The 26,069-nt window shown below is 60.2% G+C and overlaps 1 protein-coding gene across 3 annotated transcripts; it reads right to left on the bottom strand.

The window, feature by feature from the left end:
* Nucleotides 1–1,742: 1,742 nt before the first annotated feature.
* Nucleotides 1,743–9,921, bottom strand: LOC102457909 (uncharacterized). Of its 3 annotated transcripts, none has more exons than XM_075907162.2 (5): nucleotides 9,784–9,921; nucleotides 9,159–9,246; nucleotides 8,413–8,539; nucleotides 3,911–4,012; nucleotides 1,744–3,572 (listed from the first exon to the last, which is right to left on the bottom strand). In XM_075907162.2, the coding sequence occupies exons 2-5, from the start codon at nucleotides 9,198–9,200 to the stop codon at nucleotides 1,786–1,788; spliced, it is 2,058 nt and encodes a 685-aa protein (XP_075763277.2). In that variant the 5' UTR covers nucleotides 9,201–9,246; nucleotides 9,784–9,921; the 3' UTR covers nucleotides 1,744–1,785. The 3 variants fall into 3 exon arrangements, with proteins under 3 accessions (XP_075763275.2, XP_075763277.2, XP_075763276.2); XM_075907161.2 differs by having other exon boundaries at nucleotides 9,688–9,818; XM_075907160.2 differs by lacking the exons at nucleotides 3,911–4,012; nucleotides 8,413–8,539; nucleotides 9,159–9,246; nucleotides 9,784–9,921 and adding an exon at nucleotides 3,714–3,841 and having other exon boundaries at nucleotides 1,743–3,572.
* Between the last annotated feature and the right edge of the window lie 16,148 nt (nucleotides 9,922–26,069).

Below are 26,069 nucleotides of genomic sequence, written 5' to 3' on the forward strand. Positions count from 1 at the left end.
CCAACTGAGGCACCTCACTCTTCTGGCACTTCAGTCGCCATGGGGTGAGGGGAAGGGACAGGGAGGACTGATGTTCAGGGCTTCCCATCAGCCAGATATACAACCACCAGAGTTGGTGGATTTTGTGGGCTGGCTCCAGCCCAGCCGGGCACAGAGGGGCACTGGAGATGAGACTCCCTGATCCCGCACAGAGCCCAAGGGGAACAGTGCAGCATAGCCCAGTCCCTGGCACACCACATGTGCTGACCACCCAGTCCTGGCTCTGAGGAGCATGCCCAGCCCCGCTCCTTCCCGGAGCAGGAAACAAGAGCTGGGGACACATGCGTGTGCGTGCACACGTGCTTATTCCCCCCCCCCCCCCGCCAGCAAGTTAACAAGAGGGGCAGCCGCCCTTTGCTGCAGCCCAGCTTGATTGTGGCACAGCCTCGGAGGGTTCAACCTGTGGCCAGCTGGCTGGGAGGCTGCCCCTCTTTGCTCCAGCCCAGCTGACTGCAGCGTTCAGCCTGCCGAGGTTGCGCCGTGCTCCAAAAGGGCTGGATCAAAGAGAGGCAACTGCCCAGCCAGCTGGCCATGGTAATCGACTCCTAGGGGCACTGTGACTGACCAGTTGATTGCAATCAACTGGTTGGCAACCACTGCCTTAGTCCATAGAGAGTATTTTAAATCAGATAAACTCTCCAGGTTTAGCCATGGCTGCTTATATTTTATTCTCCCCACCCCCCAAAAAAAGAAGTTGCAGTGTTCCAGTATAATTCAGATTACCACTCAGTTAGCCATAAAGGGTACATACTCCCACCACTCACAGGAGAAAGGAGCTGGCAGAAAGTAAGGATGTACAAATCCAGTTAATCAGTTAGTTAAATGGTAGTTAGGCCTAATGTATAACCAGTTAACCAACTAAGTGGGATCAGCCCCAGCCCACAATGCTCCCACCCCCTGACTGCTCGCTGCCACTAGCTCCCAGCCCTCACCGGAGCAGCCCGTGCCTGCAGGGACCCCCGGCTCTCTGCAGACAGAGGCTGCTGTGGATTCCAGAGCAGCCCCTGGCAGCGGGGCACTCAAGTCCGCCGTGGACTGAGGCTGCTTCAGCCCTCACTGGTTACTGGTTAACTGGAACCAGTAAGCATTACCAGCTATGGGGTAACAGGTTAACTGTACACATCCCTAGTAGAAAGGACCACAGGATTCCCCCGAAAGAAGGGATATCTGAAATGCATAAGTAGGCAACAATACACAGAGGAGCTGACAGAACAGAGTGAAGCACATGGTGAAAACAGCCCAAAAGGTTCCTATGTAGGAATTAGCAAATGTGTTTTAATAATGATCTTTTCTCTGCTCTACACACAGTGGCTACGTCTACACTGGCCCCTTTTCCGGAAGGGGCATGTAAATTTCACGAGTCATCGTAGGGAAATCCGCGGGGGATTTAAATATCCCCCGCGGCATTTAAATAAAAATGTCCGCCGCTTTTTTCCGGCTTTTAAAAAAGCCGGAAAAGAGCGTCTAGACTGGCCCCGATCCTCCGGAAAAAGTGCCCTTTTCCGGAGGCTCTTATTCTTACTTCAAAGTAGGAATAAGAGCCTCCGGAAAAGGGCACTTTTTCCGGAGGATCGGGGCCAGTCTAGACGCTCTTTTCCGGCTTTTTTAAAAGCCGGAAAAAAGCGGCGGACATTTTTATTTAAATGCCGCGGGGGATATTTAAATCCCCCGCGGATTTCCCTACGACGACTAGTGAAATTTACATGCCCCTTCTGGAAAAGGGGCCAGTGTAGACGTAGCCAATGTCTATGCTGGGTCTCTTCTGTGAACACTCTGATGTCTTTTAAGGTGTGAGCTTCGGATGAAACTTTTCCCACACACAGAGCATCTATAAGGTCTCTCTCCTGTGTGAATTCTCTGATGTACAATCAGGGCGGAGCTCACACTGAAACCTTTCCTGCACTCACAGCATTGATAGGGTCTCTCTCCTGTGTGGCTTGCCTGATGTGAAAGAAGGGTTGATTTCTGACTGAACTGCTTCCCGCACTCACAGCACTCGTAGGGGCGCTCTCCCGTGTGGATCCTCTCATGCGTATTGAGGGCTGTCTTGACATTGAATTTTTTCCCGCATTCACGGCATTCATAGGGTTTCGCTCCGGTGTGGATCCTGTGATGCATAGCAAGAGCTGAGCTTTGCGTGAATGATTTTCCACACTCAGAACACTGATGGGGTATCTTTCCCAGGTGTATATTCTGATGCCCAATAAGGTCTGACTTGACAGTAAAGCTTTTTCTACACTCACAGCATTCGTAAGGTCTTTCCCCTGTGTGGATCCTCTGATGTTTTATAAGAGCTGAGCCCTGAGTGAAGCTTTTCCCACACTCACAACATTCGTAGGGTCTCTCCCCTGTATGTATCCTCTGATGTTTTATAAGAGCTGAGCCCTGAGTGAAGCTTTTCCCACACTCACAGCATTCATAGGGTTTCTCTCCTGTGTGGACCCTCTGATGTATAATAAGACCTGAGCTTCGGGTGAACTTTTTCCGACACTCACTACATTCATAGGGACGCTCTCCAGTGTGGATTCTCTGATGATTAATAAGGGCTGAGCTGTTAGTGAAGTTTTTCCCACACTCCTGGCACTGATATGGTTTCTCGCCTGTGTGGATCCTCTGATGTCTAATAAGGGTGGAGCTCATAGTGAAGTTTTTCCCGCACTCACCGCATTCATGAGGTCTCTCTCCCGAATGGATCCTGTGATGTCGAATAAGGTGAAATCTCTGACTGAAGCTTTTCCCACACTCCCCGCATCCATAGGGTCTTTCCCCTGTGTGGATCCTCTGATGTTTCATAAGGGCTGAACTCTGAGTGAAGCTTTTCCCACACACACAGCATTCATAGGGTCTCTCTCCTGTATGGATCCTCTGATGTGTAATAAGACCTGAGCTCCGAGTGAACTTTTTTCCACACTCACTACATTCATAGGGACGCTCTCCAGTGTGGATTCTCTGATGATTAGTAAGGGCTGAGCTGTCAGTGAAGATTTTTCCACACTTCTGACACAGATAGGGTTTCTCTCCTGTACGGAACCTTTGATGCCTAGTAAATGTAGGGCTCAGAGTGAAGTTCTTCCCACACTCGCTGCATTCATGGGGTTTCTCTCCTGACTGGATCCTGTGATGTTGAATAAGGTGAAAGTTGTGACTGAAAGTTTTCCCACACACCCCACATCCATAGGGTCTCTCTCCAGTGTGGATTCTCTCATGTTTTATGAGGCCTGAGTGTCTAGTGAAGTTTTTTCCACATTCAGGACATGTGATTTTTCTCTTTCCTATAGCTATTCTCTGCTGGGCTCCTGTTTCCGTGAGGTCTTGGTCAGTTCCCTGGCAGCTAATGGATTTGCCCACTTCCTTGCTGGGCTGGTTTTCCTGTTCCCTCTCTGGCCTGTGCTCAATCTCAAAGGCTGCCCCATGCACATGACCCCTGGACACATCCCCTCTGGAGCCTTGCGCTAATCCTCTGTGTGGTTCCACTTGCTTGGCATCTTCTGGCTGAGGATTCAGCTCCTGGTTCTCACACCCCATCCCAGTACCTGGTAGACAGAAAGAAACATCAGAAACAGGGGCAGAAAAGGGAAAATCAAAACAACGTTAGAGCTTGAGAGACAAAAAATAAAACTAATAGCTAAACTCTCCTGAATTCTTCCCCACAGGGAAGAGAGGAGGGAAACTACCTTCTTCCTCCACATCCCAGCAAGAAGGGAGCTGCTGTCAGGTGTCAGGATCGGTCAGAAACCAGGAGCACCAGATGTCCTGAGGCTACCAGCCCTCCCAGGGAAACTCCTGAACTCCGAGAGCTCACACGGCCCATGTAGCTAGCTGTATCCTTCAATGCACAGAAAGTTTTTGAGCTGGTTTAATGATCTCTCACCACCCAGGATCTCTCTGTGCTCAGAGCCCTGGAGCTCTGGGACCCATGGCTCCTCCCCTCGTTCCAGCTGAGAGATGACATCAGGCTTGGAAACAGCAAACCCTGCACCGGGGAAAGAAAACAGGAGAGATCAGAAGAATTCATGGGACGTTTGTCACAACAAAGGGTCTATTCCTTTTACTTCAGTTCATTTTATAGCAGTGAAAAGGTGATGTCCCGACCGACTGCTTACAGGAGAGTCTGACTTACTTGAAGAGTGAAGAAAGGGTTAAGCAACTCTGGAAATACACCTGAGGGAGGGGCCTTCGGGCATTCAGCCAATTAAATGCAGATAGGAATTTCAAATGCAGAGAGGGTTTTTTCTCTTTCTCTTCTTTTGCTTTGAGATCAGATCAGTTTTTTCCCCCAGGTAATGAGGGACTAAGGCTCTCCCAGGAATGGACTCCTTGAAATGTGTAATTAGGGAAAACTTTAGATAGTCGGTCAGGTTTTATTGTTTTGCTTGTTTGGGGGTTTGGAAATCCAGGAGATGAGTGAGGGGTGATGTCTCAGGGGGGACACAAAGGGTCACATATCCCCCAAACACCATGGGAGGGAGGGGAAAGGAGCCAGAGTCTCTGCAGCTGCAGCAGCCAGGCAGCATGGCCAGAAAAGCATCACCCAGTCAGCCTCCAGTCATGCTGCCTGCCAGGGATGGGAGATGCTGCAAGAGACAGAGCTCCCCTCCCCTGCCAGGTAATGGGATGGGGAAGAAAAGAATGGGCAGAGAGTGTGGACCATGGGCTACGGGTGGCACGAGAATTCCTGTGGAAGTGGAGGGGGGAAGAGTCATGTGGCTGTTGCTTCCCTTGTGTCCCTCCTCAGCAGTCACCCCTGCAGGTAAAACATAAATTCATAAAATACTAGAACTGGAAGGGACCTCGAGAGATCATTGAGTCCAGTTCCCTGCCCTCATGGCAGGACCCAGCACCATCTAGATCATCCTTGACAAATGTCTATTCAACCTTCTCTTAAATATCTCCAGAGATGGAGATTCCACAACCTCCCTGGGCAATGTATTCCAGTATTTAACCATTGTGACAGGAAGTTTTCTCCTAGGCTAAATCTACACTGCACAGTTATTTCGGAATAAGCTATTCTGGAATAGTTATTCTGAAATAGCTTATTTCAAAAAAGCACATCTACATTAGGGAAGCCTGCCTTGGACTACTTTTGAGGCTTCCCTGTAGTGTAGATGTGTTATCTCAATTTAGAACCTCAGGAGGAATAACTTGGAATGGCCCTTGTGAGGAGCTATTTCAAAGCAGCAGCAGTGGAGCATCTACACACGCCTTATTTCAAAATAGCTATTTTGGAATAGGCATTATTCCTCATAGAATGAGGTTTACAGAAGTCAGAATAAGCTGTCTTATTTCAAAATTATTTTGAAACAATGGAATTGCTGTGTAGACGCTGGCACAGTTATTTCAGAATAACCACCATTATTCCGAAATAACTTTGCTGTGTAGACACACCCTTAATGACCAACCTAAACCTCCCTGGCTGCAATTTAAGCCCATTGCTTCTTGTCCTAGCCTCAGAGGTCAAGGAGAACAATTTTCCTCCCTCCTTGTAACACCCTTTTAGGTACTTGTGTCAGGATGAGCAGCAGGCAGGAAACAGCCCTTGAGAGGAAAGGCCAGGTACTAAAAAGGAAAAGGAACTCTCTCTCTCTGTGTGTACCAAAGTGGGTTTTTTTTTTTTAGAAGAACCCCAGTGGGAGCAGCAGATGGGAGAAGAAGGTCGCTTCATCTGACCAGGGAGTTGAACCCCAGGCCCTTAGATTAAAAGCCTGATGCTCTACCGACTGAATTAGCCAGGCTCAGAGATGTCTCTATGCAGGGCAGGGGGAATTAACTGTTGCTTATTGTGGACACCAAAGCCCATAGCAGAGAGCTAAGCAAGGAACTGTTTTGGCTGACAGGTGCTGCTGCTGCCAAAGAGCATGGCTGGGAGTAGAGAGCTGTCTCTACCTGTTCACCTCCACCCTTGTTTGCACAGAGGGAACATTTAATGAGGTTCCCAAATACCCCCAAGGCTGGGTGGTTGAGAACCTGTGCAACTTAGAACCCCCCTGCCAGCCCTGCAGTCATGCTAGCAGCCCAGGGGCGCTTAAAACACTGAGGGTCAATGGCTTCTTGTCACCCAGCTGATAGATCAGTCTAGAAAGAGCCATTTCTAGCCAGCCATGGCTAAGAGAAGGGAACTGACCATGCTGCTTGCTTGCAGACTCTCCATAAAGCTCCTCAGTTTTATTTTCAGTGTAATCGTCTATTTCAGTTCTATTTAGTCTGCAATCCTCTAGTTCCGTAACATTTCCATGAAAGGGACATTTCAGTTGCACAGTAACTTCCTCTGGTTTCCATCAGGAGCACCTCTGCTTCTCAACCCCCAAACAAGCACCTGCAGTGCTCTTAATTCTACCTGCTGTTACAACCAGAGAACAGGTCTCTTTGCTAATTTCCTTAGGATTGGAGCATGCCCTTGAAAATGACATTGTCGGAGGGCACATTTTCTTAAGGCTCAAACAGGTGTTCACATCAGTCATTGAGAAATGCAAATTCAGTTTTTAAAATCTGTTTGCGTGTTTTGAATCTCTGCATCTTTAATACCTTAAACTGGAGTGTGTTTTTGTTGTGTGGGAGATGCATCTAATACAATGCATAAATAGCTGGCAAAGTTTAAGACTTCAGTTGTAATTCAGTGGGGCTGGCCAGGGGAGTTCGCGGAGGGGGGGGAAACCGGCTGGCAGGGGCAGTGAGGCTGACTGGGGGAGATCGCGGGGCTGGCTGAGGAGCAGGACATAGGAGTAATAGGAAAAGAAACCACTGCTTGGGAAAAATAGGGTAACATTTAGGTCTACTGGAAATACACCTTCAGGTATCTTAGCGCTGATAGGAAACAAACAACAGGAAGTGTTTCTTCACGCAATGTCCGGTCAGCTTGTGGAGCTCATTGCCAGAGAGATGCTGCGAATGCCAAAACCTTGTTAGATCCATTGCCACATTCCCACACAGGAAGGAATGGATCTAGCTTAGGAAGCAGGATCAGTATTTGGCAGGTGGGAATCTCTACAGCAGCATTTCCCAAACTATGGGCGGGCTGCGGGAAAAAAATACTGGGTCTCAGTGTGGCTGCCAGGGTGTTCCGGGCTCCCGGACTGCCTGTGAGCACTGGGTTCCCCAAGCCCCCAGCCGGGCCGGGCGGATGCAGCCGTATGTTTCAGGCTCCCGGCAGAGGCATAGTGAGGGTTATCAGGTGAGCTCTTATTGCTGGCTGTGGAGGGGGGAGGGGAGGTTGGATATGGGCTGCAGGGAAGCAGGGTCGGGGCAGTGGAGCTGCCCTGGGGAGATAGGGAGGGGAACTGGCCGGCGGAAGCAGGGCTGGCTGCGGGAGTAGGCTGGCAGAGGCAGGGCTGGCCGGGAGCAGTGGGGCTGGCCAGGGGAGTTCGCGGAGGGGGGGAAACCGGCTGGCAGGGGCAGTGAGGCTGACTGGGGGAGATCGCGGGGCTGGCTGAGGAACCAGCCGGCAGAAACAGGGCTGGCGGGGGCAGCTGGGCTTGCCAGGAGAGATCAGGAGAGACTCGGCTGGCGGGGACAGCGGGGCTGGCCCAGGGTGGAAGGGGAAGGTGGGAGAGAATCGGCCAGCAGTGAGCAGGACAGTTCAGGGTGCACACAGATCCTGAATAAAAACGTAAAAGCAGTGCCTTTTAAATATCCCCACTGCTGACAGTGAGGTTTAAAAGCACGGCAATGTGTCCGAATGGAGAGAACCTGGTGCATTCACCATCCGGAATCAGAATATGGATAAAAAAATTGCAAAGATGGTATCAGCTTTCTGAAAATGAATGAGTCTCTTTTCAATACATGATGTTGGGGTGCAGGGTTTTATTGGATTACAGTCCATTTTTCCAATCCATATTCCCTTAACTTGCTGGCAAGAATGTTGTGGGTGGCCATATCAAAAGCTTTGCTAAAGCTGGCCCTGGGGGCTTTGGATGGACCAAAAACAACGTATTTGCATATTCGTCATTTGCTTAATGAATATGCAACTATATGTTACCAGTCCTCCAAAAGCTCGTGAATGGATTTACTGGTCCCCGTGTCAAAAAGTTTGGGAACCCCTGCTCTAGAGCATTGAGAGGTGAAGTGACTGTCTCAAGGCTAAGCAGGAAGTCTGTGGCACAGCAGAGAATCAAATCCAGAATACCCAAGCCTCAGGCTTCCGCCTTAGCCACTAGGCAATCTTTTCTACCCCGAGGAGAGGAAACCTCCTAATGCTTCTTTGAATGTATGTGTGGGGATGGGAGCTAGACAGAACCACCAGGAGGTGGGAAGCAGAGAGGCAGGGCAGGGGCAGGGCCTCAGGAGTAGAGTGGGGGCAGGACAGAGCAGGGCACCTGCCTGTAAAAACCACAAGTCAGCATTTCCCCTTCTCAGAAGGGCAGAGACAGGAGCCCTTACCCAGCGAGGTCACGTTCTCGTAGTTCTCCTGCATGACGGCTCTGTAGAGGGCTCTCTGAGCGGGGTCCAGTAGAGCCCACTCGGTCCTGGTGAAATACACAGCCACCTCCTCGAAGGGCACCAGCCCCTGAAAGAGCAAGAACCCCCCACTCAGCACCTGCTGCCCACTCACAGCCCCACCTGTCATGAAGAGGAATCAATCACCTGGAACCTCTGGGTGGCTACAGTCAGCAGGGTCCCACCCTGCTCAGAGCAGCCAGGAAACATCTGGATGAGGGGCTGAAGAGAAACCCCTTGTCACTCCCAGCAGATCCATCCCACCTCTACTAGCCAGGAACTGATTCAGGAGATGCAGGACCTAGGGACAATTCCCTGGTAGACCCGCCATTGTGAAGAGGTGGATGGGAGGAGAGGGGCAGCTCCCCTGAGCCTCTCTACTGGGAGCCGCTGGTTGGTCGGATCAGACTCCAGCATGAGGAGTCTGGTCTGTTTCCCCAGCACCCCCCCCCCCCCGAGTTGTTTCCTGTTCCACTAATTAGGGCATTTCCACCTCCTGACCTCATGGCTGTCCCTAGAATCTGAGCCACTAATTACATGAGTCCCAGCAGGTCTGTCCCACCGTGGCCTCCTCCCTGTCGCCACCCTGCGATTTTTCTGCCAGGCTCCAAACCAGCCCAAACCTTCCCATCCCCGTATATTTGCTGCCCCTGCCCCCCCGGTTGGAACCCCCCAGCAGCCACCCCTACCTGAGCTGGCTCCTCTGCAGCCATTTCTGTGTCCTGCACCATGGGAGGCTGGGACAGGCTGGAGCGACACAGGACGTGGTTCTGCAGCCTGATGGGGAGGTTTCAGAGCAGACACACCCCTGGATCCTGCTGCCCTGGGAAAATGCTGAATCTCTTCATCCCAGTGTGGTCCTCCCCTCCCCTCCCCCCCCCTGCACTTTGTCTGAGCCCACCAAGACATTTTTAAGTCTCCCCAGAACAAAGTCTCTGAACAAAATGGGGCTCCATAGGGGACCTTTGTTCCCCCTTCCTCTCCTGTACCCCAATGGCCACCCCATCCCCCTGTGTCGGGGCTCCCCACAACAGCCCCCACTAGCCCTCTGGGGAATGACTCAGGGAAACACTTTCCCCCAGAACGAGGCTATGGGGACCCCCCCCCATATGAGGAGAATGTCAATGGCCATTTGAGGAACGCAGCCAACTGAGCGAAGAGAAAGTCAATTGTAGGAAAACGGGGGATTTAAGGGGGAGGAGCGGAGAGAGCTGGTACCAGGTGAGAGGCAAGCGGCACAGAGAAGGATGCAATGAACTCCCCCTCCGCCCTCCGGCATTGCCCGGCTGCTGAGCCCCTTCCGAGCCGCCCCACCTGAGTCCGGGAGCAGAACCGGGCTGCAGCGCCGTGGGGCTCTCGGGGGCTCCGGCCGGGGCTGCCGCGTGTCCGGTCCGCGCCCTTTGTTCTCCCGGGGCTGGAGCGGGGGCGGGGCCGGGGCCGGGCGCGGAGCCGCCGGGCTACATGCAACATTCCTAGCCGCAGCCGATCCGCAGTAAGGGTCCTGGTCTGGGTGGGGGGAGGAGCGGCGCAGAATCGGGCCCCGAGGCGCCAGTTCCCGCAGGATCGCGCCCCGTGACGCCATCCGCAGGGTCACCCCGGGTGGGGTTTGGCCTGAGCATGCTCGATAGCAGCGGCTGACGCTACCCTCTGCAGGCGGGGGCGAATCAGTCCCCCCCGCTCCTCTCCAGCTGCGCCCCAGGCCGCCGCCGCTGCTGGCAGACGGGGGGTGACCTTCTGGGGAGCCAGGTTCAGCCTGGGGGGAGCCAGCGAGCGGATTTCACCGGCCAAGCCAGGGGGCAGGGATGTGGGTGGTGCCCATTGTCCCAGGCCGTGGGAGAGCAGGTTTGCCTTAGGAAGAGCAAAGGACCAAAGCTTAGGGCCTTGGGAAGGGACAGGAGTTAGTGCTGAACTGCTTGCTCTTGCTCTGGACCTGCCCTGACCAGTGTGGCTCCTTGCAATGCCTGGCCAGGTTCATTGGTACCCATGAAATGTCAAGAAGGGAAGTGGTGACAGATTTTCCCTGGCTGTGGGAATTCACCATTTGAACCTGTTTCCCAAGCAAAGGCCTAGATTTGCCCTCAGGTAGATGTTGGTCTCTAAAGCTATATCTACACTAGGAATCTACTTTGAAATAACTAAATTTGACTTAATATTTCCTGAATTTACAAAATTGAAATGGCTATCCCCACTTCAGGGATGCCTCAATGTGTATGCTCCACCTTCACTTAGAGCCCCAGAAAGCACTGAGGGGTAATTAGTTTGAATTACTCTGAGCAGTAGTTATTCTGAAATCACTGCACCGGAGCGTCCACACCAATGCTATTTCAAAATAACTATTTTGAAATTAGCATTATTCCCAGAGAAAAGCAGGAGTACAGATTTTGAAATAAGCTGCCTGTTGTTTTGAAATCACAGGTGTGGTAGTGTGGACACCCCCTTCAAAGGGGGGTTGTTTTGAAATAAAGCCCTAGGGTGGACCAAGACTAAGGTGCTACTATAGGACTACTCACTCTTAAAGTTACAGCCTAACACAGCTACATCTCTGAGACCTCACATAGAAAGTTTATGATGTTTATCCAGAATAGGTTGCAAAAAGTTTCTTGTACCCAAGCTCAGGCAAATTTTAGATGGAAACGAAGGAGGGCTTTGTTGTTGTTTTGTTGTTGTTGTTGTTGTTTCTTAAGGGTCACAATTTTGAGTGAGAGTGTTAGAACGTGTGGTCCCCAAATTGGAATCAGAAGGTTTTTCTGGTCAACAATCTTTGACACTCCACAACATTTTGAGCAGGAAACTGCTGGAAACCTGAACAAACCTTGAAAATCTTCTCAGAAAAATGGCTCAGAACCAGCACATTTCCAACGAAAATATGAAAAATGTTCTATTTACAGGTTTTAATTTACAAGAGGAAGGGGAGGAAGCCACTATTTTTAGAAGAAAGCTTGTGTAGCCCACAAACGTCTCTGTTTTCTCAAAAACTGAGATATTTGTAAAAGAAAAAAAAAAGATTAGATGGAAGATTTTCCACCAACTGTAGTCTTTCATGGAATTTGGGTCCCTCTTTTAAAAAGTGACTCTTTTAGTTGAGATAGAAATTTGGACACTCTCCAGCAGTTGCTGGCATTCAGCATCCGTTTTTCATAATTTTTCACAGTACCCAGAACGAGTTCAAGCATAGCACTCCTGACAACAGGATGGACAGGTACAATCAACCCAGCATGACAAGGGCTACAGGGTAGACTCAGGAGTACAGAAAAGGCATGGTGCCTACGGCAACAACTTTTTCCCCTATACCAGATTACCCAAAGACAGTGGGTTTCTCGGGGAAGGCGGCAGGGCCAACCCGCAGGGCCCCACCTGAAGTGGCCTGGCCAGACCCCGCCGGCTTTGCTCGCATAGCGCTTTTGCCGCTTGGAATCTGACCCACGTGAAGCGTCCCTGCGCTCCCACGGCCGCTTTAGGCCCCTCGGCCTCGACTTGGACTTAGCGCTGTGTCCTGGTGGCTTCCTTTTCCATTTTCAACGTAAGCGGGTCAAGGGAATAGGGGGGGCATTTCCCTCCAGAAGCGACACGGGCCGGAAGCGCAGAAAGCGTGCCGTCCAAATCGCCCCTTTGGCCCTCTCTCCCGGGGGAGCAGCCAAAGGGAGCGCCCGCCCCAGCTCGGCTCCGAGCGCCAGCGCAGGAGCCGGGAGCGTGGCACGGGCAAAGGAGCTCCCCCGGCCTCGCTTCTGGGAAGCGGGGACGACGGCCATGGGCTGGAGGAGGCGGGGAGCGTCTGCGAGAAGCGCGGCAGCCGGGAGTGGCTCGCTCTGCGGTCTCTGTCAGGGCTAGGCCCGCGGGTGCCTCAGAGGCAGGCGGTAACAGGGAGGCAAGGCCGAGAAGGCGCGGCAGCCTCTCGGTCTTCCGGCGCCCTTCCGCCGGGACAGCTGAGCCGGGCTGCCAAAGCTCCCCAGCGTGGCATGACAAGGGGATGGTGGGTTACTCGGGGAAGGCCTGGCCTGAGCCCGCGGGCTTCTGGGAGCCGGAGGGCTGTGGAGTCCTGCCTACCGGTCGCCTTTTCCTGCCCAGTGTCTCTAGAGACCCCAACGGGGGCCCCTTCTCCGTGAGCCTGGCTAGCTCAGTCGGTAGAGCATCAGACTTTTAATCTGAGGGCCCAGGGTTCAAGTCCCTGGTCAGGCGAGAAAGGGCCCTATGCCCCTCCCTGGGTCTCTTCTGTGGGGCTCTCCCGTGTCTCTCTTCCTCCAGGGAGTCTTCCTTTTCCCTCTTCACTACCTGGCCTTTCCTCCCCCGGGGCCGTTTCCTGCCTGCCGCTCCACAGGCAACTTCCCCGCTGGCCTCCCCTTCTGCAGGAAAAAAAGGCCTCCGGGCCTCCACCAGGGCCCCGTCGCGCGGCTCCGTCTATCGAGCCGACGCCGGGGTGCAGACAAAGCAGAGGGAGGCCAAAAGGGCACCTCTGGCTCCGAGCCCTCGGGACCAACGGGCGGCCGCCCCGCCCCCTTGGCTTCCTCTCGTGGGAGCCAGAAGGGCGCTCCCTCCGTCCTACGGATCTCGCCTGCTTTGGCTCCGTCGAGGACACGCGTCCGCTGCCACAGCTTTGTTCCCCAGGTGCCGCTTGGGACCTGACCCACGTGAAGCGTCCCTGCGCTCCCACGGCCGCTTTAGGCCCCTCGGCCTCGACTTGGACTTAGCGCTGTGTCCTGGTGGCTTCCTTTTCCGTTTTCAACGTACGCGGGTCAAGGGAATAGGGGGGGCATTTCCCTCCAGAAGCGACACGGGCCGGAAGCGCAGAAAGCGTGCCGTCCAAATCGCCCCTTTGGCCCTCTCTCCCGGGGGAGCAGCCAAAGGGAGCGCCCGCCCCAGCTCGGCTCCGAGCGCCAGCGCAGGAGCCGGGAGCGTGGCACGGGCAAAGGAGCTCCCCCGGCCTCGCTTCTGGGAAGCGGGGACGACGGCCATGGGCTGGAGGAGGCGGGGAGCGTCTGCGAGAAGCGCGGCAGCCGGGGGTGGCTCGCTCTGCGGTCTCTGTCAGGGCTAGGCCCGCGGGTGCCTCAGAGGCAGGCGGTAACAGGGAGGCAAGGCCGAGAAGGCGCGGCAGCCTCTCGGTCTTCCGGCGCCCTTCCGCCGGGACAGCTGAGCCGGGCTGCCAAAGCTCCCCAGCGTGGCATGACAAGGGGACGGTGGGTTACTCGGGGAAGGCCTGGCCTGAGCCCGCGGGCTTCTGGGAGCCGGAGGGCTGTGGAGTCCTGCCTACCGGTCGCCTTTACCTGCCCAGTGTCTCTAGAGACCCCAACGGGGGCCCCTTCTCCGTGAGCCTGGCTAGCTCAGTCGGTAGAGCATCAGACTTTTAATCTGAGGGCCCAGGGTTCAAGTCCCTGGTCAGGCGAGAAAGGGCCCTACGCCCCTCCCTGGGGCTCTTCTGCGGGGCTCTCCCGTGTCTCTCTTCCTCCAGGGAGTCTTCCTTTTCCCTCTTCACTACCTGGCCTTTCCTCCCCCGGGGCCGTTTCCTGCCTGCCGCTCCACAGGCAACTTCCCCGCTGGCCTCCCCTTCTGCAGGAAAAAAAGGCCTCCGGGCCTCCACCAGGGCCCCGTCGCGCGGCTCCGTCTATCGAGCCGACGCCGGGGTGCAGACAAAGCAGAGGGAGGCCAAAAGGGCACCTCTGGCTCCGAGCCCTCGGGACCAACGGGCGGCCGCCCCGCCCCCTTGGCTTCCTCTCGTGGGAGCCAGAAGGGCGCTCCCTCCGTCCTACGGATCTCGCCTGCTTTGGCTCCGTCGAGGACACGCGTCCGCTGCCACAGCTTTGTTCCCCAGGTGCCGCTTGGGACCTGACCCACGTGAAGCGTCCCTGCGCTCCCACGGCCGCTTTAGGCCCCTCGGCCTCGACTTGGACTTAGCGCTGTGTCCTGGTGGCTTCCTTTTCCGTTTTCAACGTACGCGGGTCAAGGGAATAGGGGGGGCATTTCCCTCCAGAAGCGACACGGGCCGGAAGCGCAGAAAGCGTGCCGTCCAAATCGCCCCTTTGGCCCTCTCTCCCGGGGGAGCAGCCAAAGGGAGCGCCCGCCCCAGCTCGGCTCCGAGCGCCAGCGCAGGAGCCGGGAGCGTGGCACGGGCAAAGGAGCTCCCCCGGCCTCGCTTCTGGGAAGCGGGGACGACGGCCATGGGCTGGAGGAGGCGGGGAGCGTCTGCGAGAAGCGCGGCAGCCGGGGGTGGCTCGCTCTGCGGTCTCTGTCAGGGCTAGGCCCGCGGGTGCCTCAGAGGCAGGCGGTAACAGGGAGGCAAGGCCGAGAAGGCGCGGCAGCCTCTCGGTCTTCCGGCGCCCTTCCGCCGGGACAGCTGAGCCGGGCTGCCAAAGCTCCCCAGCGTGGCATGACAAGGGGACGGTGGGTTACTCGGGGAAGGCCTGGCCTGAGCCCGCGGGCTTCTGGGAGCCGGAGGGCTGTGGAGTCCTCCCTACCGGTCGCCTTTTCCTGCCCAGTGTCTCTAGAGACCCCAACGGGGGCCCCTTCTCCGTGAGCCTGGCTAGCTCAGTCGGTAGAGCATCAGACTTTTAATCTGAGGGCCCAGGGTTCAAGTCCCTGGTCAGGCGAGAAAGGGCCCTACGCCCCTCCCTGGGGCTCTACTGCGGGGCTCTCCCGTGTCTCTCTTCCTCCAGTGAGTCTTCCTTTTCCCTCTTCAGTACCTGGCCTTTCCTCCCCCGGGGCCGTTTCCTGCCTGCCGCTCCACAGGCAACTTCCCCGCTGGCCTCCCCTTCTGCAGGAACAAAGGCCTCCGGGCCTCCACCAGGGCCCCGTCGCGCGGCTCCGTCTATCGAGCCGACGCCGGGGTGCAGACAAAGCAGAGGGAGGCCAAAGGGGCACCTCTGGCTCCGAGCCCTCGGGACCAACGGGCGGCCGCCCCGCCCCCTTGGCTTCCTCTCGTGGGAGCCAGAAGGGCGCTCCCTCCGTCCTACGGATCTCGCCTGCTTTGGCTCCGTCGAGGACACGCGTCCGCTGCCACAGCTTTGTTCCCCAGGTGCCGCTTGGGACCTGACCCACGTGAAGCGTCCCTGCGCTCCCACGGCCGCTTTAGGCCCCTCGGCCTCGACTTGGACTTAGCGCTGTGTCCTGGTGGCTTCCTTTTCCGTTTTCAACGTACGCGGGTCAAGGGAATAGGGGGGGCATTTCCCTCCAGAAGCGACACGGGCCGGAAGCGCAGAAAGCGTGCCGTCCAAATCGCCCCTTTGGCCCTCTCTCCCGGGGGAGCAGCCAAAGGGAGCGCCCGCCCCAGCTCGGCTCCGAGCGCCAGCGCAGGAGCCGGGAGCGTGGCACGGGCAAAGGAGCTCCCCCGGCCTCGCTTCTGGGAAGCGGGGACGACGGCCATGGGCTGGAGGAGGCGGGGAGCGTCTGCGAGAAGCGCGGCAGCCGGGGGTGGCTCGCTCTGCGGTCTCTGTCAGGGCTAGGCCCGCGGGTGCCTCAGAGGCAGGCGGTAACAGGGAGGCAAGGCCGAGAAGGCGCGGCAGCCTCTCGGTCTTCCGGCGCCCTTCCGCCGGGACAGCTGAGCCGGGCTGCCAAAGCTCCCCAGCGTGGCATGACAAGGGGACGGTGGGTTACTCGGGGAAGGCCTGGCCTGAGCCCGCGGGCTTCTGGGAGCCGGAGGGCTGTGGAGTCCTGCCTACCGGTCGCCTTTTCCTGCCCAGTGTCTCTAGAGACCCCAACGGGGGCCCCTTCTCCGTGAGCCTGGCTAGCTCAGTCGGTAGAGCATCAGACTTTTAATCTGAGGGCCCAGGGTTCAAGTCCCTGGTCAGGCGAGAAAGGGCCCTACGCCCCTCCCTGGGGCTCTTCTGCGGGGCTCTCCCGTGTCTCTCTTCCTCCAGGGAGTCTTCCTTTTCCCTCTTCACTACCTGGCCTTTCCTCCCCCGGGGCCGTTTCCTGCCTGCCGCTCCACAGGCAACTTCCCCGCTGGCCTCCCCTTCTGCAGGAAAAAAAGGCCTCCGGGCCTCCACCAGGGCCCCGTCGCGCGGCTCCGTCTATCGAGCCGACGCCGGGGTGCAGACAAAGCAGAGGGAGGCCAAAAGGGCACCTCTGGCTCCGAGCCCTCGGGACCAACGGGCGGCCGCCCCGCCCCCTTGGCTTCCTCTCGTGGGAGCCAGAAGGGCGCTCCCTCCGTCCTACGGATCTCGCCTGCTTTGGCTCCGTCGAGGACACGCGTCCGCTGCCACAGCTTTGTTCCCCAGGTGCCGCTTGGGACCTGACCCACGTGAAGCGTCCCTGCGCTCCCACGGCCGCTTTAGGCCCCTCGGCCTCGACTTGGACTTAGCGCTGTGTCCTGGTGGCTTCCTTTTCCGTTTTCAACGTACGCGGGTCAAGGGAATAGGGGGGGCATTTCCCTCCAGAAGCGACACGGGCCGGAAGCGCAGAAAGCGTGCCGTCCAAATCGCCCCTTTGGCCCTCTCTCCCGGGGGAGCAGCCAAAGGGAGCGCCCGCCCCAGCTCGGCTCCGAGCGCCAGCGCAGGAGCCGGGAGCGTGGCACGGGCAAAGGAGCTCCCCCGGCCTCGCTTCTGGGAAGCGGGGACGACGGCCATGGGCTGGAGGAGGCGGGGAGCGTCTGCGAGAAGCGCGGCAGCCGGGGGTGGCTCGCTCTGCGGTCTCTGTCAGGGCTAGGCCCGCGGGTGCCTCAGAGGCAGGCGGTAACAGGGAGGCAAGGCCGAGAAGGCGCGGCAGCCTCTCGGTCTTCCGGCGCCCTTCCGCCGGGACAGCTGAGCCGGGCTGCCAAAGCTCCCCAGCGTGGCATGACAAGGGGACGGTGGGTTACTCGGGGAAGGCCTGGCCTGAGCCCGCGGGCTTCTGGGAGCCGGAGGGCTGTGGAGTCCTGCCTACCGGTCGCCTTTACCTGCCCAGTGTCTCTAGAGACCCCAACGGGGGCCCCTTCTCCGTGAGCCTGGCTAGCTCAGTCGGTAGAGCATCAGACTTTTAATCTGAGGGCCCAGGGTTCAAGTCCCTGGTCAGGCGAGAAAGGGCCCTACGCCCCTCCCTGGGGCTCTTCTGCGGGGCTCTCCCGTGTCTCTCTTCCTCCAGTGAGTCTTCCTTTTCCCTCTTCAGTACCTGGCCTTTCCTCCCCCGGGGCCGTTTCCTGCCTGCCGCTCCACAGGCAACTTCCCCGCTGGCCTCCCCTTCTGCAGGAAAAAAAGGCCTCCGGGCCTCCACCAGGGCCCCGTCGCGCGGCTCCGTCTATCGAGCCGACGCCGGGGTGCAGACAAAGCAGAGGGAGGCCAAAAGGGCACCTCTGGCTCCGAGCCCTCGGGACCAACGGGCGGCCGCCCCGCCCCCTTGGCTTCCTCTCGTGGGAGCCAGAAGGGCGCTCCCTCCGTCCTACGGATCTCGCCTGCTTTGGCTCCGTCGAGGACACGCGTCCGCTGCCACAGCTTTGTTCCCCAGGTGCCGCTTGGGACCTGACCCACGTGAAGCGTCCCTGCGCTCCCACGGCCGCTTTAGGCCCCTCGGCCTCGACTTGGACTTAGCGCTGTGTCCTGGTGGCTTCCTTTTCCGTTTTCAACGTACGCGGGTCAAGGGAATAGGGGGGGCATTTCCCTCCAGAAGCGACACGGGCCGGAAGCGCAGAAAGCGTGCCGTCCAAATCGCCCCTTTGGCCCTCTCTCCCGGGGGAGCAGCCAAAGGGAGCGCCCGCCCCAGCTCGGCTCCGAGCGCCAGCGCAGGAGCCGGGAGCGTGGCACGGGCAAAGGAGCTCCCCCGGCCTCGCTTCTGGGAAGCGGGGACGACGGCCATGGGCTGGAGGAGGCGGGGAGCGTCTGCGAGAAGCGCGGCAGCCGGGGGTGGCTCGCTCTGCGGTCTCTGTCAGGGCTAGGCCCGCGGGTGCCTCAGAGGCAGGCGGTAACAGGGAGGCAAGGCCGAGAAGGCGCGGCAGCCTCTCGGTCTTCCGGCGCCCTTCCGCCGGGACAGCTGAGCCGGGCTGCCAAAGCTCCCCAGCGTGGCATGACAAGGGGACGGTGGGTTACTCGGGGAAGGCCTGGCCTGAGCCCGCGGGCTTCTGGGAGCCGGAGGGCTGTGGAGTCCTGCCTACCGGTCGCCTTTTCCTGCCCAGTGTCTCTAGAGACCCCAACGGGGGCCCCTTCTCCGTGAGCCTGGCTAGCTCAGTCGGTAGAGCATCAGACTTTTAATCTGAGGGCCCAGGGTTCAAGTCCCTGGTCAGGCGAGAAAGGGCCCTACGCCCCTCCCTGGGGCTCTTCTGCGGGGCTCTCCCGTGTCTCTCTTCCTCCAGGGAGTCTTCCTTTTCCCTCTTCACTACCTGGCCTTTCCTCCCCCGGGGCCGTTTCCTGCCTGCCGCTCCACAGGCAACTTCCCCGCTGGCCTCCCCTTCTGCAGGAAAAAAAGGCCTCCGGGCCTCCACCAGGGCCCCGTCGCGCGGCTCCGTCTATCGAGCCGACGCCGGGGTGCAGACAAAGCAGAGGGAGGCCAAAAGGGCACCTCTGGCTCCGAGCCCTCGGGACCAACGGGCGGCCGCCCCGCCCCCTTGGCTTCCTCTCGTGGGAGCCAGAAGGGCGCTCCCTCCGTCCTACGGATCTCGCCTGCTTTGGCTCCGTCGAGGACACGCGTCCGCTGCCACAGCTTTGTTCCCCAGGTGCCGCTTGGGACCTGACCCACGTGAAGCGTCCCTGCGCTCCCACGGCCGCTTTAGGCCCCTCGGCCTCGACTTGGACTTAGCGCTGTGTCCTGGTGGCTTCCTTTTCCGTTTTCAACGTACGCGGGTCAAGGGAATAGGGGGGGCATTTCCCTCCAGAAGCGACACGGGCCGGAAGCGCAGAAAGCGTGCCGTCCAAATCGCCCCTTTGGCCCTCTCTCCCGGGGGAGCAGCCAAAGGGAGCGCCCGCCCCAGCTCGGCTCCGAGCGCCAGCGCAGGAGCCGGGAGCGTGGCACGGGCAAAGGAGCTCCCCCGGCCTCGCTTCTGGGAAGCGGGGACGACGGCCATGGGCTGGAGGAGGCGGGGAGCGTCTGCGAGAAGCGCGGCAGCCGGGGGTGGCTCGCTCTGCGGTCTCTGTCAGGGCTAGGCCCGCGGGTGCCTCAGAGGCAGGCGGTAACAGGGAGGCAAGGCCGAGAAGGCGCGGCAGCCTCTCGGTCTTCCGGCGCCCTTCCGCCGGGACAGCTGAGCCGGGCTGCCAAAGCTCCCCAGCGTGGCATGACAAGGGGACGGTGGGTTACTCGGGGAAGGCCTGGCCTGAGCCCGCGGGCTTCTGGGAGCCGGAGGGCTGTGGAGTCCTGCCTACCGGTCGCCTTTTCCTGCCCAGTGTCTCTAGAGACCCCAACGGGGGCCCCTTCTCCGTGAGCCTGGCTAGCTCAGTCGGTAGAGCATCAGACTTTTAATCTGAGGGCCCAGGGTTCAAGTCCCTGGTCAGGCGAGAAAGGGCCCTACGCCCCTCCCTGGGGCTCTTCTGCGGGGCTCTCCCGTGTCTCTCTTCCTCCAGGGAGTCTTCCTTTTCCCTCTTCACTACCTGGCCTTTCCTCCCCCGGGGCCGTTTCCTGCCTGCCGCTCCACAGGCAACTTCCCCGCTGGCCTCCCCTTCTGCAGGAAAAAAAGGCCTCCGGGCCTCCACCAGGGCCCCGTCGCGCGGCTCCGTCTATCGAGCCGACGCCGGGGTGCAGACAAAGCAGAGGGAGGCCAAAAGGGCACCTCTGGCTCCGAGCCCTCGGGACCAACGGGCGGCCGCCCCGCCCCCTTGGCTTCCTCTCGTGGGAGCCAGAAGGGCGCTCCCTCCGTCCTACGGATCTCGCCTGCTTTGGCTCCGTCGAGGACACGCGTCCGCTGCCACAGCTTTGTTCCCCAGGTGCCGCTTGGGACCTGACCCACGTGAAGCGTCCCTGCGCTCCCACGGCCGCTTTAGGCCCCTCGGCCTCGACTTGGACTTAGCGCTGTGTCCTGGTGGCTTCCTTTTCCGTTTTCAACGTACGCGGGTCAAGGGAATAGGGGGGGCATTTCCCTCCAGAAGCGACACGGGCCGGAAGCGCAGAAAGCGTGCCGTCCAAATCGCCCCTTTGGCCCTCTCTCCCGGGGGAGCAGCCAAAGGGAGCGCCCGCCCCAGCTCGGCTCCGAGCGCCAGCGCAGGAGCCGGGAGCGTGGCACGGGCAAAGGAGCTCCCCCGGCCTCGCTTCTGGGAAGCGGGGACGACGGCCATGGGCTGGAGGAGGCGGGGAGCGTCTGCGAGAAGCGCGGCAGCCGGGGGTGGCTCGCTCTGCGGTCTCTGTCAGGGCTAGGCCCGCGGGTGCCTCAGAGGCAGGCGGTAACAGGGAGGCAAGGCCGAGAAGGCGCGGCAGCCTCTCGGTCTTCCGGCGCCCTTCCGCCGGGACAGCTGAGCCGGGCTGCCAAAGCTCCCCAGCGTGGCATGACAAGGGGACGGTGGGTTACTCGGGGAAGGCCTGGCCTGAGCCCGCGGGCTTCTGGGAGCCGGAGGGCTGTGGAGTCCTGCCTACCGGTCGCCTTTACCTGCCCAGTGTCTCTAGAGACCCCAACGGGGGCCCCTTCTCCGTGAGCCTGGCTAGCTCAGTCGGTAGAGCATCAGACTTTTAATCTGAGGGCCCAGGGTTCAAGTCCCTGGTCAGGCGAGAAAGGGCCCTACGCCCCTCCCTGGGGCTCTTCTGCGGGGCTCTCCCGTGTCTCTCTTCCTCCAGTGAGTCTTCCTTTTCCCTCTTCAGTACCTGGCCTTTCCTCCCCCGGGGCCGTTTCCTGCCTGCCGCTCCACAGGCAACTTCCCCGCTGGCCTCCCCTTCTGCAGGAAAAAAAGGCCTCCGGGCCTCCACCAGGGCCCCGTCGCGCGGCTCCGTCTATCGAGCCGACGCCGGGGTGCAGACAAAGCAGAGGGAGGCCAAAAGGGCACCTCTGGCTCCGAGCCCTCGGGACCAACGGGCGGCCGCCCCGCCCCCTTGGCTTCCTCTCGTGGGAGCCAGAAGGGCGCTCCCTCCGTCCTACGGATCTCGCCTGCTTTGGCTCCGTCGAGGACACGCGTCCGCTGCCACAGCTTTGTTCCCCAGGTGCCGCTTGGGACCTGACCCACGTGAAGCGTCCCTGCGCTCCCACGGCCGCTTTAGGCCCCTCGGCCTCGACTTGGACTTAGCGCTGTGTCCTGGTGGCTTCCTTTTCCGTTTTCAACGTACGCGGGTCAAGGGAATAGGGGGGGCATTTCCCTCCAGAAGCGACACGGGCCGGAAGCGCAGAAAGCGTGCCGTCCAAATCGCCCCTTTGGCCCTCTCTCCCGGGGGAGCAGCCAAAGGGAGCGCCCGCCCCAGCTCGGCTCCGAGCGCCAGCGCAGGAGCCGGGAGCGTGGCACGGGCAAAGGAGCTCCCCCGGCCTCGCTTCTGGGAAGCGGGGACGACGGCCATGGGCTGGAGGAGGCGGGGAGCGTCTGCGAGAAGCGCGGCAGCCGGGGGTGGCTCGCTCTGCGGTCTCTGTCAGGGCTAGGCCCGCGGGTGCCTCAGAGGCAGGCGGTAACAGGGAGGCAAGGCCGAGAAGGCGCGGCAGCCTCTCGGTCTTCCGGCGCCCTTCCGCCGGGACAGCTGAGCCGGGCTGCCAAAGCTCCCCAGCGTGGCATGACAAGGGGACGGTGGGTTACTCGGGGAAGGCCTGGCCTGAGCCCGCGGGCTTCTGGGAGCCGGAGGGCTGTGGAGTCCTCCCTACCGGTCGCCTTTTCCTGCCCAGTGTCTCTAGAGACCCCAACGGGGGCCCCTTCTCCGTGAGCCTGGCTAGCTCAGTCGGTAGAGCATCAGACTTTTAATCTGAGGGCCCAGGGTTCAAGTCCCTGGTCAGGCGAGAAAGGGCCCTACGCCCCTCCCTGGGGCTCTTCTGCGGGGCTCTCCCGTGTCTCTCTTCCTCCAGGGAGTCTTCCTTTTCCCTCTTCACTACCTGGCCTTTCCTCCCCCGGGGCCGTTTCCTGCCTGCCGCTCCACAGGCAACTTCCCCGCTGGCCTCCCCTTCTGCAGGAAAAAAAGGCCTCCGGGCCTCCACCAGGGCCCCGTCGCGCGGCTCCGTCTATCGAGCCGACGCCGGGGTGCAGACAAAGCAGAGGGAGGCCAAAAGGGCACCTCTGGCTCCGAGCCCTCGGGACCAACGGGCGGCCGCCCCGCCCCCTTGGCTTCCTCTCGTGGGAGCCAGAAGGGCGCTCCCTCCGTCCTACGGATCTCGCCTGCTTTGGCTCCGTCGAGGACACGCGTCCGCTGCCACAGCTTTGTTCCCCAGGTGCCGCTTGGGACCTGACCCACGTGAAGCGTCCCTGCGCTCCCACGGCCGCTTTAGGCCCCTCGGCCTCGACTTGGACTTAGCGCTGTGTCCTGGTGGCTTCCTTTTCCGTTTTCAACGTACGCGGGTCAAGGGAATAGGGGGGGCATTTCCCTCCAGAAGCGACACGGGCCGGAAGCGCAGAAAGCGTGCCGTCCAAATCGCCCCTTTGGCCCTCTCTCCCGGGGGAGCAGCCAAAGGGAGCGCCCGCCCCAGCTCGGCTCCGAGCGCCAGCGCAGGAGCCGGGAGCGTGGCACGGGCAAAGGAGCTCCCCCGGCCTCGCTTCTGGGAAGCGGGGACGACGGCCATGGGCTGGAGGAGGCGGGGAGCGTCTGCGAGAAGCGCGGCAGCCGGGGGTGGCTCGCTCTGCGGTCTCTGTCAGGGCTAGGCCCGCGGGTGCCTCAGAGGCAGGCGGTAACAGGGAGGCAAGGCCGAGAAGGCGCGGCAGCCTCTCGGTCTTCCGGCGCCCTTCCGCCGGGACAGCTGAGCCGGGCTGCCAAAGCTCCCCAGCGTGGCAAGACAAGGGGACGGTGGGTTACTCGGGGAAGGCCTGGCCTGAGCCCGCGGGCTTCTGGGAGCCGGAGGGCTGTGGAGTCCTGCCTACCGGTCGCCTTTTCCTGCCCAGTGTCTCTAGAGACCCCAACGGGGGCCCCTTCTCCGTGAGCCTGGCTAGCTCAGTCGGTAGAGCATCAGACTTTTAATCTGAGGGCCCAGGGTTCAAGTCCCTGGTCAGGCGAGAAAGGGCCCTACGCCCCTCCCTGGGGCTCTTCTGCGGGGCTCTCCCGTGTCTCTCTTCCTCCAGGGAGTCTTCCTTTTCCCTCTTCACTACCTGGCCTTTCCTCCCCCGGGGCCGTTTCCTGCCTGCCGCTCCACAGGCAACTTCCCCGCTGGCCTCCCCTTCTGCAGGAAAAAAAGGCCTCCGGGCCTCCACCAGGGCCCCGTCGCGCGGCTCCGTCTATCGAGCCGACGCCGGGGTGCAGACAAAGCAGAGGGAGGCCAAAAGGGCACCTCTGGCTCCGAGCCCTCGGGACCAACGGGCGGCCGCCCCGCCCCCTTGGCTTCCTCTCGTGGGAGCCAGAAGGGCGCTCCCTCCGTCCTACGGATCTCGCCTGCTTTGGCTCCGTCGAGGACACGCGTCCGCTGCCACAGCTTTGTTCCCCAGGTGCCGCTTGGGACCTGACCCACGTGAAGCGTCCCTGCGCTCCCACGGCCGCTTTAGGCCCCTCGGCCTCGACTTGGACTTAGCGCTGTGTCCTGGTGGCTTCCTTTTCCGTTTTCAACGTACGCGGGTCAAGGGAATAGGGGGGGCATTTCCCTCCAGAAGCGACACGGGCCGGAAGCGCAGAAAGCGTGCCGTCCAAATCGCCCCTTTGGCCCTCTCTCCCGGGGGAGCAGCCAAAGGGAGCGCCCGCCCCAGCTCGGCTCCGAGCGCCAGCGCAGGAGCCGGGAGCGTGGCACGGGCAAAGGAGCTCCCCCGGCCTCGCTTCTGGGAAGCGGGGACGACGGCCATGGGCTGGAGGAGGCGGGGAGCGTCTGCGAGAAGCGCGGCAGCCGGGGGTGGCTCGCTCTGCGGTCTCTGTCAGGGCTAGGCCCGCGGGTGCCTCAGAGGCAGGCGGTAACAGGGAGGCAAGGCCGAGAAGGCGCGGCAGCCTCTCGGTCTTCCGGCGCCCTTCCGCCGGGACAGCTGAGCCGGGCTGCCAAAGCTCCCCAGCGTGGCAAGACAAGGGGACGGTGGGTTACTCGGGGAAGGCCTGGCCTGAGCCCGCGGGCTTCTGGGAGCCGGAGGGCTGTGGAGTCCTGCCTACCGGTCGCCTTTTCCTGCCCAGTGTCTCTAGAGACCCCAACGGGGGCCCCTTCTCTGTGAGCCTGGCTAGCTCAGTCGGTAGAGCATCAGACTTTTAATCTGAGGGCCCAGGGTTCAAGTCCCTGGTCAGGCGAGAAAGGGCCCTACGCCCCTCCCTGGGGCTCTTCTGCGGGGCTCTCCCGTGTCTCTCTTCCTCCAGGGAGTCTTCCTTTTCCCTCTTCACTACCTGGCCTTTCCTCCCCCGGGGCCGTTTCCTGCCTGCCGCTCCACAGGCAACTTCCCCGCTGGCCTCCCCTTCTGCAGGAAAAAAAGGCCTCCGGGCCTCCACCAGGGCCCCGTCGCGCGGCTCCGTCTATCGAGCCGACGCCGGGGTGCAGACAAAGCAGAGGGAGGCCAAAAGGGCACCTCTGGCTCCGAGCCCTCGGGACCAACGGGCGGCCGCCCCGCCCCCTTGGCTTCCTCTCGTGGGAGCCAGAAGGGCGCTCCCTCCGTCCTACGGATCTCGCCTGCTTTGGCTCCGTCGAGGACACGCGTCCGCTGCCACAGCTTTGTTCCCCAGGTGCCGCTTGGGACCTGACCCACGTGAAGCGTCCCTGCGCTCCCACGGCCGCTTTAGGCCCCTCGGCCTCGACTTGGACTTAGCGCTGTGTCCTGGTGGCTTCCTTTTCCGTTTTCAACGTACGCGGGTCAAGGGAATAGGGGGGGCATTTCCCTCCAGAAGCGACACGGGCCGGAAGCGCAGAAAGCGTGCCGTCCAAATCGCCCCTTTGGCCCTCTCTCCCGGGGGAGCAGCCAAAGGGAGCGCCCGCCCCAGCTCGGCTCCGAGCGCCAGCGCAGGAGCCGGGAGCGTGGCACGGGCAAAGGAGCTCCCCCGGCCTCGCTTCTGGGAAGCGGGGACGACGGCCATGGGCTGGAGGAGGCGGGGAGCGTCTGCGAGAAGCGCGGCAGCCGGGGGTGGCTCGCTCTGCGGTCTCTGTCAGGGCTAGGCCCGCGGGTGCCTCAGAGGCAGGCGGTAACAGGGAGGCAAGGCCGAGAAGGCGCGGCAGCCTCTCGGTCTTCCGGCGCCCTTCCGCCGGGACAGCTGAGCCGGGCTGCCAAAGCTCCCCAGCGTGGCAAGACAAGGGGACGGTGGGTTACTCGGGGAAGGCCTGGCCTGAGCCCGCGGGCTTCTGGGAGCCGGAGGGCTGTGGAGTCCTGCCTACCGGTCGCCTTTTCCTGCCCAGTGTCTCTAGAGACCCCAACGGGGGCCCCTTCTCCGTGAGCCTGGCTAGCTCAGTCGGTAGAGCATCAGACTTTTAATCTGAGGGCCCAGGGTTCAAGTCCCTGGTCAGGCGAGAAAGGGCCCTACGCCCCTCCCTGGGGCTCTTCTGCGGGGCTCTCCCGTGTCTCTCTTCCTCCAGGGAGTCTTCCTTTTCCCTCTTCACTACCTGGCCTTTCCTCCCCCGGGGCCGTTTCCTGCCTGCCGCTCCACAGGCAACTTCCCCGCTGGCCTCCCCTTCTGCAGGAAAAAAAGGCCTCCGGGCCTCCACCAGGGCCCCGTCGCGCGGC

The sequence above is a fragment of the Pelodiscus sinensis genome, chromosome 22, assembly GCF_052426305.1.
Source record: "Pelodiscus sinensis isolate ZL-2025 chromosome 22, ASM5242630v1, whole genome shotgun sequence".
Taxonomy (NCBI): Eukaryota; Metazoa; Chordata; order Testudines; family Trionychidae; genus Pelodiscus; species Pelodiscus sinensis.

Bases quoted from the DNA above. Each gene is read 5' to 3' on its own strand.
- LOC102457909 (XM_075907162.2), bottom strand. From the start codon at position 9,200: ATGGTGCAGGACACAGAAATGGCTGCAGAGGAGCCAGCTCAG. The intron at 8,540-9,158 runs GTAGGGGTGGCT...TTGCTCTTTCAG, and splicing joins CTGCAGAGGAGCCAGCTCAG to GGGCTGGTGCCCTTCGAGGA. The intron at 4,013-8,412 runs GTAAGGGCTCCT...TCCCCGGTGCAG, and splicing joins CGAGAACGTGACCTCGCTGG to GGTTTGCTGTTTCCAAGCCT.